General features: G+C 43.2%; 2 protein-coding genes and 1 long non-coding RNA gene across 3 annotated transcripts; all 3 read left to right on the top strand.

Annotated features, from left to right (window-relative positions):
- Nucleotides 1-1,929: 1,929 nt before the first annotated feature.
- LOC107300991 (chromodomain-helicase-DNA-binding protein 2-like) lies at nucleotides 1,930-3,507 on the top strand. The gene is made up of 4 exons (XM_015830265.1): nucleotides 1,930-1,962; nucleotides 2,228-2,349; nucleotides 3,049-3,133; nucleotides 3,325-3,507. The coding sequence occupies exons 1-4, from the start codon at nucleotides 1,930-1,932 to the stop codon at nucleotides 3,505-3,507; spliced, it is 423 nt and encodes a 140-aa protein (XP_015685751.1).
- Nucleotides 3,508-3,947: 440 nt separating this feature from the next.
- Nucleotides 3,948-4,974, top strand: LOC107300992. The gene is made up of 3 exons (XR_001549254.1): nucleotides 3,948-3,988; nucleotides 4,371-4,412; nucleotides 4,951-4,974. It is a non-coding gene; the product is annotated as an uncharacterized LOC107300992 (long non-coding RNA).
- Nucleotides 4,975-5,047: 73 nt separating this feature from the next.
- Nucleotides 5,048-7,350, top strand: LOC107300990 (chromodomain-helicase-DNA-binding protein 2-like). The gene is made up of 5 exons (XM_015830264.1): nucleotides 5,048-5,075; nucleotides 5,501-5,639; nucleotides 6,358-6,508; nucleotides 6,809-6,948; nucleotides 7,332-7,350. The coding sequence occupies exons 1-5, from the start codon at nucleotides 5,048-5,050 to the stop codon at nucleotides 7,348-7,350; spliced, it is 477 nt and encodes a 158-aa protein (XP_015685750.1).
- The last annotated feature ends 3,149 nt before the right edge of the window (nucleotides 7,351-10,499 follow it).

Raw genomic sequence — 10,499 nt, 5'->3', positions numbered from 1 at the left:
AAAGTGTCCAGTCCTTTGGAAAATGTCTCAGTGCAGGGATTTGAATTTAGGCCACGTGATTTGCCTGCGGATGGTGACTACAACTAAATCCTTGCTCGGTTCTGAGGAGGTCCAGAAAAGCTCTCCAGAACTTTGACGTGAATGGGACCCCTCTACCTGAGATAATGCGTTGTGGTGCCCCATAGAAGTGGTAAATGTGGTGCAAGAACATCTTTGCCAGTTTTTTGGCTGTTGGAATCTTTTGGCAAGGGATGAGATGGACCTGATTTCAGAATAAGTCAGTCACAACCCAAATTACTGTTGTTCCCTGAGCTTTCGGGGAGTTCCACAATAAAATCCATGGGAATCTCTCTCCAAGGTGCTGACGGCTCAGCCACCTATTTTGAGCAACACTGTGTTTTTCCTTGCCTCTGCTTTGCGGTCACACATCTAGGGCAGCTGGAAGCATACACTCCATGTCTTGTTTGAGTGAAGGCACCAGGATTGCCTATTGAGAAAGTGGAGGGTTTTCACAAAGCCAAAATATCCCACCAACTTTGAATCGTGGCATATCTGCATGGTTTTTAACCTCTGGCTGGCAGGCAATTTCCCACCTGCCCGCCTATATATGATCAAAGCTAGATATCTTCCCCTTCCTCATCTATTTTAACCAAAATCCGATGACACATTATTTTAATTTTACTGATCTTCAGTTTTCTGAAATTGGTAATTATTTTGGCCGCAAGGTGAGCTGGCTTTAACAGTGAACTAGCCCATTCAACAAACACACACGTGATTCAGTTCATGCCTTTTTTTTTTGTTTGTTTGTCGTAAAGATTGCATCAACAGAAACTCACAACTTCATTGTTCAGAAGAAAAAATTATTTGCGTTTTTTTTTAAATCAAAAAATAATTTACAATGTTTACATCACAACACCCTATACCATTTCCAGACACATGCAATAAGCTGGAAAGTGGGGCAGTGTAATTGTTACGCCCTTTCCTTATCACTATTCAGATTTTCATTTTGAGCCTGTTGGGTCACATTGGCAGACTTCACTCCGAAGCCAAAATTTGGCTGAACGTAATAAAAAATAAAGTGCTTTGTTAATAATTAGAGGTTTAAGAAAAAAAAAATATCCCAACACCTGGGAAATAGTTTTAGAGCTCACCAAAACCAGAGAAATAAGTTAGAAGGGAATAAAAGATGCCAATTGGTTAACAACGCTCTTCAAATTTGGAAACGTTTTACTATTTTCAAGAATTTTGATTTAGGAAATGCTAAAAGAAAAAAACCCTATCATTTCCCTCTTCTAACTCCTTTCAGATCCCCTGAACTTTGTCAGTATTATTTTTATTATTTATATGATGTTTATCCCGCCTTTATTACTTTTATAAGTAGCTCAATGCAGTGAACGTACTTAATACTCCTCCTGTTTTTCCCACAACAATTCTGTGAGGTTGGTTGGGCTGAAAAGGAGTGACTGGCCCCAAGTCATCCAACTGGCTTTCATGAATAAGGGGGGACTAAAATGCCAGTTTCCTGGTTTCTAGGCCAACACCTTAAGCATAGACCGGATTGGCTGCCTGCCACGTCAGTTACCTCTTCCTGCACTGAGCAATGGAATTTAGAACTTGGAACCCAGGGGTGAAGGCAGTTATATGGGGGGAGCCTTCTTACTGGTCATTTTGAATTTGGGCAAATTGTGGAGCGGACATATTTTACCTGTGGCTCTTCATCAGTTGACCCAGTTCAGGTGTCCAGGTTTTCAGATCCTACCTTTCCAGATTGGATAGGCTGGGAAATAAAAACTCTGGTTATTTCTTTCATTGTTTTTTGAAATAGTGAGCTGCGAAGTTAAATAATACCGATAGAGGGAATTTGGGGGGTAGGGGTGGGGTTGGAAGTAGAGATTCAGAAATTCCCCCAAAGGGGCTGCCTTGGTAGACATGGCAGAAAAGGCGACATCTACAAGCCCAAAGGTAACTAATCCTGGTAAGACAAATTTTGCTTGTATTGTAAGGTGTTAGAAGCCAGTAGCTTTTGATCTGCAGCATGCTAGTCCTTGATCCCTGTTCCTTCCCAAACCTTCCCAAAGGTCAGGTGAGTCATTGACCTAGGAAGAGATCCAAAAAGAGATTTCTGCGCCTCACCTTGGCTGCACCAGGGATAAAAAGCTACCTACATAGCTATTTCACGCATCCCCTGGGTTCTGCAGGTAAATATATATATATCTTGGTTACAAAGGGAACAGTGGAAGAGGAGATTATAGAAAGAGCGAAGAAGAAGATGGTGCCGGACAATCCCGTGATACAACAGATGGACACCACCAGACGGACAGTTTTGGACAATAGCTCAGACAGATCCAAGTAAGGAGATGGGCCTTTTGGTATGCTGATCAAGGTGGCTCTTTTATGGTACCCTTTAAATGTTAATCTGGGAAGGTGATAAGACTTAGGCTTATTAATTGGGGTGAATTGTTCAGTGGGAAGGGATCCTCTCTATCCCTATGGAGATTCACAGTCATCCAGGTCATGGTTGTCCCAAAGGTGCTTTTTCAATAAATAGAAGATTATAAACAGAAGATTATAACTTCAGTAAAAGCAAGTGGTAAATGTTACTGCCTTTACGAACAGGAGGAAGAAAGACAGGAGGAAAAAATAGCAGTAATTCAGTAGATTCTGGAACTTCCTTCAGCTTCACAGGCAGTACAAACCAAGTCATTTAGCATCAATCCCTGTTTTGAAAGTTTGATGAGATAAAATGAGATGGTTGTGGTTGTCAGCCAGACATGGTCATTGATACCTAAACACATGCTTTATGCTAAGATTACTGTCTTTTTTTTTAAAAAAACAAATTTTATTTGTAACATTGTTTGATTTTAAAAAGACAGAATTATTTTAGCTACTCAGAATTGCAAATTGCCTAGTTTTCTTAGATAAAAAAGATTAGGAGGTGGATGAGGAACTAGATTATTTGAGATCCTGGAAAAGTGAGCTAAGATATGGTCCAAGTACTTGTGAACTGGAAACCTTTGTTCTAGCCAGTGGCTTCATGTTTTTCATTAGTACAAACCCAATCAACAAGGAGGAACTTCAGTTTGGAGCTGAAGGCCTTTTTAAAGACCCAGAAGGGGAAGAATCTGAACCACAGGTGAGTTTTCTGATCCATATTTCTGAGTGGAGATTACCTTGATTCTTCTTGGGATATCATTTGTAATTGACAGACATTTAACTCAATCCAATCCATTCACAACTTTTCCAATCTACATCAGAACTTTAGAAGGGCAAATGTAATATTTCATACTGGTGTGTGTCTGACTACACTCTTGCCCCTGCTTCCAGGAAATGGACATTGAGGAAATCTTACGCCCGGCTGAGACACGAGAGAACGAACCGTCCACAAGTGCAACCGACGAACTGCTTTCCCAGTTTAAGGTACAGGCCCAGAAAAGGAGCATCAAAGATTTCACAATTTGTAGCATTAGCAGTGCAATTAAAAGGACTGGTGTGGAACACAGTGAGTGAATCTGGCTTTCCGCACTGACTTTGCTTGTCAGAAGGTCACAAAAGGTGATCACATGGCACTGGGACACTGCAACCCTCATAAATGTGAACCAGTTGCCAAGCATCTGAGTGTAAATGACATGACCATTGGGAATGGATGCTGCAACGGTCCTAAATGGATAAAACGGTCATAGATCCTTTTTTTCAGTGCTGTTGTAACTTTGAACGGTCACTAAATGAACTATTGTAAGTCGAGGAGGACCTGCAGTTTGCATAATCTGGCAAAGAGGATCCCTCTAACCCTGGGCTTTTTCTGGCCCTGGCAGCCTCAGCCCAATGACAGTGATTCGGGTGTTGGCATAAAGAGAAAGCTGCAGATATTATTTGGCTCGGAGACCGAGACGGAGGAATCAGATGATGACCAAAGGCCGAAATGCAAAAGGAGGCCTTGCAGCGCTCAGAAGGACACGGTGGAAGGATTTACAGACACCGAAATCAGAAGGTTGGCACCAGGGAGAGACTCAGGGATTCTTCTGGATGTGTTTTTCATCATTTGCCAGAGCTAAGGTGAACTGGAAAGGGTGGTAGGGATGCCCGGCCTACCTCGCAGTGAGGCCTGGTGGGGATGAAAGGAGGGGAGATTACTCCGGTGGTCTTGAGCCTCCAGAGCAAAGGAAGAAAAGAATGTAAAAACCTTCTGCCACCTCCCTTTGCTTAACCTGACTTAGTAAATATTGGGCAACTTGAGAGTTGCACTCTGGGCGCATCTGGATGGGTTTAATTTAAGAGAGCGGGACCAGACCCACAAACAGAGGGGAAAACAAAATGGAGGCCTTTAGCAACCCTCTCTAACGGTCGTTGCTCTCCCTGTTTAAATTCCACAGATTTATCAAGGCTTACAAGAAGTTTGGTGTTCCTTTGGAGCGGTGAGTGCCAGATTTGAGAGACGGTGCAGTCTACTAAATTACAACTGTAGGGACATCAGAGGATTGGTGAGATGATCAAACCTCAGGCACCTTTGGTTTCACGTTGTGATTTTATGTTTTAATCATTATGCACCATGCAGAATCACTTCCAGGAGATGGCTGGTCCTATCAATTAGGTCCTGCTAGGCTATGTTCAGTTTCATCCTTTTTAGTGACATCACCACCTGCATCCCTGCATCCTCCTAGGAGGTTAGGGGGCAGGTTTGCCTCTCCTGATCCCTCAGTATTCTTCATCTTTGCATTTAAGTCTTCAGTTAGATCAGCAGGACCTAGGAATGCAACCTGTGGGATACATTGTTAATTGTGTTTGGAGTAAAGTCTCACCAAGATGCTATGACTTGTTCTCCGGTAGCTGCTCTTAGTCCATCCATGTTCTGGAAGTGTTTTAAAATAATGTCCAATTTGTGCATATGTAGAAGGGGGGAGGGTCCTGATTGCTGTACAGCACCTTTGTTACATCCCATCTCCTCCTTTTTAGACTGGAATGCATCGCTCGGGATGCCGAACTTGTGGACAAATCTGTAGCTGATCTTAAATGTTTGGGAGAACTTCTCCATAACAGTTGTGCTTCAGCCATGCAGGAGTATGAGAACCCAACTGAAAGTGAGCAAAGGGGCTTTCTTTGATGGGAAAAGGGTGGTAGTCAACCCTTCTTTTTCAAAATCACTGTCAGGTGCAAAGGATCAGAACTATATGTTAAGTTGCAGCATAAAATATTTATTCAAGCCTCTATGAAAGAACCTAATCAACTAAAGTTCAGTACTAAATTGACACCAAATAAGGTTCAACAGAATTCAAGAGAGAGTGACTTGGATTGTTTGTGACAATGCAAGGATTCTAAACTGATGACATGTTTAACTCCAACCCTCCGCAGTTCTGCCTGCTTTTCTCCTACAATAACAGGCTGGTACTTTAGCCCCAAAATGGAAACAGGTTAAAGTCTCAGGTGTTGATGTGCTCTTTAAATGCGACTCCCAACTCACCCCAACTGATGTGACTGAAAACTCTGTGTGGCTCCTTTTGTTCAGACAAAGGACCAGGGAAGAGAAAGGGACCCACAATTAACATCTCTGGAGTCCAGGTGAATGTCAAAGCCATCATTCAGCATGAGCAGGAGTTTGCAGTGCTCCATCAGGTCATGCCATCTGACCCAGTGGAGAGGGCAAGGTAAGCATGACCATGTAAGACATACACAAGTGTGTGTGTGTGTTTGTGTAGCAGCCCTGAGTGGCCCCAAAAGAAGAAGAAAAGGTATTTGAGGAGAAAAAAAATCACACATTGCTCTTAAACGAAATGGACCCTTAGGTAGTATGTTGTTGTTTATGCTCTGTTGACCTTTACGTTGGAAAAAGATAATATCATACATGTGAAGAGAGATCTAAATGGATTCTAGAACGTAAATATGGAAGAGGCAGCCATTACTTTGACTCAAGAGAACATAACCAAGAGAATTGCTGGATTAGACCAAGAGTCCAGTCCAGGATAATTTACCAGATTAGCAGCAGGTCTCCTGCAGTTGAAATCTTTTGAGTCTTTTTCTACAATAAATTGCTTTTATTAGACTTTGGTAATGATTTGTTATTGGAACTTTGCACTTTGATATGGCTCAAGGGCTAATCAATAAAGATTATTATTATTATTTTGAGTCTTTTTCTACAGGTGGTCCTTGCAATTTAAAGAATGGTCCTCTTCTCAGTTTAAGTGGAACTTAGGTTAGCTAGGGAGAAGAGGTTTAAGAGAAACAATTTCACCATGCTTTCACACATACCTCTAACTTTGCCTTTCCTTTGTCTTATCCAGTTCTGATGTGGAACTTTATTAACAAGGGGCGTCTCACATGGAATTGTTTCTCATCTTTCGCCCATCTTTTCCTCCAATTTTGCAGGTTCCATCTGAACTGCCGTGTCAAATCTGCCCATTTCGATACAGACTGGGGAGTGGAAGAGGACTCTTGCTTGCTGCGGGGAATTTACGAGCACGGATGCGGGAACTGGGAGCTCATCAAATCAGACCCAGAACTGAACCTGACCGACAAGGTACAAGGAACCTCACACGTGGGTCATGTTTTATAGATGCAACACCAAACTATGATGCTTGAAAAAGGGACTTCTTCAGGATGTGGCAGCATCAGGTATGGGGAGAACTGGCTCTGCAGCTTGACAAGCAATGTTTTTTTGCATTGATTTTATGCATAAAATAGACGGTTTGGTCTAGTGATTTAACGCACCAGGCTAGAAATCAGGAGACCGTGAATTTTATTCCTGCCTTGGGCACAAAGTTAGGTGGGTGACTTTAAGCCTCTCTTTTATGTTTATTCCTTCTCCACCCATCCCCAGATTTTACCAGTTGAGACCGATAAAAAGCCACAGGGGAAGCAGCTCCAGACACGAGTAGATTATCTGCTGAAACTTATCAAAAGAGACCAGAAAAGGAAGGAAAATGTGACAAACACAGAGGAGGTCAGTTCCACCAAAAAGCAAGCTCAGTTTGCCCCTTTGGTTTATTCTATGTATTGTTTGGAAGCCAGTACATGCAAAACTCAAGCTTCCAGTCCTTATGGTGGAAACGTAGCGCATAGTTTGAATCCATGCAAAGGTCCCAACTGTCACAGCTGCCATCTGCTCCTGGGCAGAAGCAAACATTCCAGGAGGCCCAACTGGTGCACCATCTCTGCCCGTGATAAAGCTTCCCCATTGAGATTTAAAGCTGGTCACTCTCCAGAGCCCCAGAAATATGCAGTGAAATGGGAGACACTATACAGGGAAGGGTTGATAGAAATAAAGAGAGGGTCCACCAAATTGGCCAGCAAAGAGGGTTTTCTGATCACCTTTGCCCTTGTGGGCTGTTCTTTTGATCTAGACTGAAGCCAAAGTGGTGAAGCCCCAAATTCGGAAGGAAAACAAGCCCCCCCAAATCAAGGAGGAGACAAGAAACGAGATCTCTTCTGCACAGCCTGCAGACAACCCGTCAGTAGAAGGACAGAAGAAGGTAAGCATGAGCTACTGAGGATCTGGGACTTTCTGGTGGAGAAAATGGCGGACTAAAATTTAGGATCTAAAATTTCCTCTCTCTACGCTGGATTTGCTTATCAGTTCCATGCTTCCCTTAATAAGTGCAGTGATTTTGCTTAACTGCCTGGCCAGAAAAGGCCATTAAATCAGGCGCGACTGTCTTGCTTTCCCAACAGAAATGTCTGGTCCCAATTATAGTTGTAAGTCAAGGACTGCTTATTTATTTTTATTATTATTATTTTGAGCGTACAGATGTCCGTTGTCTTAAGAAAAAGATACATTGCCCCCTTCCCTCCATCAAGAGTAAGGTGAATGTTCTGTCCTCTGTGCGCATTCACATGTTTTGCCCCAAAGGAGGACGGGGTGAATAAGAATACCCTGAAAAAGAAGTTGAAGAAAGAGAACAAGGATAAGCAGCCAGCCAAAAGCCAACAAAACAAGGATAAGCAGCCAGCCAAAAGCCAAGAAAAGGAAGGGGAAAAGGAAAGGAAGAAAGAAAAGGATAAAAAGCAACAGGATAAAAAAGAACAGGTACCTACTGGTGTTAACCTGTCTTGGTGGCCATGCCATTGCTGATTTTAAACAAGGTTCACATATGTGTGCTGGTAACCTGGCTGTGTGTTTGTGTGAATAAGCCATGACCAACTTCATGTTATGGGTAGAACATCCCTATTCTCCATTTTTCAGACATTTGGGCAGGGTGAATGCTTTGGCTTGTCCTTGTTAGACCTGGTTAGCTAAGAAGGATTGGGTTGGGTTAATAGGGTGGGAGAACATCAGGACCTCCCCAGATTGTGATCTAGGCTGAGAAGTCTAAGAAACATTTCAGAAGAAGACAACTCATAGATTTATTGTGAGGTCACCAAAAGAGTCTTTGCGACTATCTTGCTTGTACACAATTTGCAACTGGCTATCCTTGAGCATGTATTGAATGATGCTTTCATATCTGGCTATATATAGGCTCTTAAAATTACTCAGTTCTCCCCAGCAGCTTAAAGTCTTAAATACCATATACTTCGACTTCTGCCCACCTAGCAGATCAAAAGCATGCAAATGCGAGTAGATAAATAAGTTCCCCTCAAGTGGGGGAGCTGCATTGGCTGCCGGTAGCCTTCTGCGCGAGCTGCATTGGCTGCCGGTAGCCTTCCGGGTGCGCTTCAAGGTGTTGACTATTATCTTTAAAGCGCTCCATGGCATCGGACCTGGTTATCTTCGAGACCGCCTCCTGCCACAGATTACCCCCCACCGACCTGTACGCTCTCACAGAGTGGGTCTCCTCAGGGTGCCGTCAGCCAGACAGTGCCGGCTGGCGACCCCAAGGGGGAGGGCCTTCTCTGTGGGAGCTCCCACCCTCTGGAACGAACTGCCCCCAGAGATCAGGGTGATCCCTGATCTCCCTTCCTTCTGCCGCGCCCTCAAGACGTGGTTGTTCCAGCTAGCGGGACTGGCCTAGGGGATTTTAAAGGGGTTTTAATTACTTTTAATCTGACATATTTAAATATTTCTTTTTAATCAAATTTTAATTAGGTGTATAATATGTTAGTATTTTACCCAATTGTCAGCCGCCCTGAGTCCGCAAGGAGAAGGGCGGGATATAAATGTAATTAATAAATAAATAAATAAATAAAGGTAACAGCGTTCCGTGCGCCTTTGGGCATATAGCCATGCTGGCCACATGGCCACAGAAATTGTCTTTGCTGGCTCCCTTGGCCGTGAAACAGAAATGAGTACCACCCCCTAGAGTCGAATATGACTTTACCTTTAGTTTATTATCACAGAGATGGAAGAACCCTGTTTTAAGGGGCAAAGAAATTGCCTGGAAAATCCAGGCAGCAGAATCCAGTTTCTCAACCCCCTTGATATTTTTTCCCTTCCGTTTCCTTCTTGGCACACCTGGGACTTTCCTTCCTGTGCTGCTGCTTAGAGGGATGCTATCTCCTCTTCTCCTTTCACAGCCCAAAGGCAATGAGGCCAAGTCTGCCCACAAAGGCAAGAAGACGCTGGCTCAGGGTCCCGTCCACATCACGGCAGGAAACGAGCCTGTCCCCATTGATGAAGAGGAAGAGGATGACTTGGACCATGCAACCTTCACCATTGTGAGTCTTCTCTAGGAATGGGGTGGACCACTGGGGAAAAGTCAAAAGAGGGCTGGTCATTGACCCTAGAAAGCTTCCAGGGGAATATTTTGTTACAAAATCAGCTTACCTCTTCTTTATTAAATCAACTTTATTAAGCTTCGATGAAAGGTAAGATAAAAACTTAACCAATCCCAAAAGATTTAAACATCGGAAATGAGGTGAAAGTCGAAAAGTGAGAAGAAGAAGTGGGGAGAAAAGGATACAAAAAAGGCCTTCAGACAGTTGTAAGTCAAGGACTGCCTCTATAATAAAATCTTCTGTTAGTCTAGATCAAAACAAAAAATATCTTTCCTCCACTTTAAGGAATCCACCTAAAGAAGGATGGGAAATCTCTTGTACGCTCTCCAAGATTTTATGACTACCCCAGATGAGCCTTAAAGACTTGATCTTGCCCAGCTCCCAGGGGCTTGATACCCTGTGGGTGCAGATGTTGTGCTTGATATACCTCAGATTCCTTCAATTCCTTCCTTCCTTCCTTCCTTCCTTCCTTCCTTCCTTCCTCCCTCCTTCCTTCCTCCTTCCTTCCTTCCTTCCTTCCTTCCTTCTTTCTTTCTTTCTTTCTTTCTTTCTTTCTTTCTTTCTTTCTTTCTTTCTTTCTTTCTTTCTTTCTTTCTTTCTTTCCCTTCTGAGTTAAGATAGCTAACATGCTGCAAAGCCAAACTCCGATCACTGGCATATTCACCTCAGCAGAAAATTACTTTCCTCCCAGCCAGTTCATCTCTAAAACAGGAGAATTGTAGATTTGCTGAGAGTGTGATCGAAAAGGGAGATTCTGCTTTGCAAGAAGGATGCCCCTCCAACTCAGAAATTGTCCTCCCTACAGCTTGGTGACCTGTGAATGAGGAAGACTCCTGTGGCTGCCATTTTGAGAGGGTGCT

This window comes from Protobothrops mucrosquamatus, unplaced genomic scaffold, assembly GCF_001527695.2.
Source record: "Protobothrops mucrosquamatus isolate PMUCROS unplaced genomic scaffold, P.Mucros_1.0 scaffold9489, whole genome shotgun sequence".
NCBI lineage: Eukaryota > Metazoa > Chordata > Lepidosauria > Squamata > Viperidae > Protobothrops > Protobothrops mucrosquamatus.
This window is presented reverse-complemented; position numbering and strand designations above follow the sequence as displayed.

Coding starts and splice junctions, on each gene's coding strand:
- LOC107300991 (XM_015830265.1), top strand. CDS start 1,930: ATGGCAGAAAAGGCGACATCTACAAGCCCAAAG. Junction 1,963..2,227: donor CGACATCTACAAGCCCAAAG/GTAACTAATCCT, acceptor TTGGTTACAAAG/GGAACAGTGGAAGAGGAGAT. Junction 3,134..3,324: donor GGGAAGAATCTGAACCACAG/GTGAGTTTTCTG, acceptor CCCTGCTTCCAG/GAAATGGACATTGAGGAAAT.
- LOC107300990 (XM_015830264.1), top strand. CDS start 5,048: ATGCAGGAGTATGAGAACCCAACTGAAA. Junction 5,640..6,357: donor GACCCAGTGGAGAGGGCAAG/GTAAGCATGACC, acceptor CCAATTTTGCAG/GTTCCATCTGAACTGCCGTG. Junction 6,509..6,808: donor AACTGAACCTGACCGACAAG/GTACAAGGAACC, acceptor ACCCATCCCCAG/ATTTTACCAGTTGAGACCGA.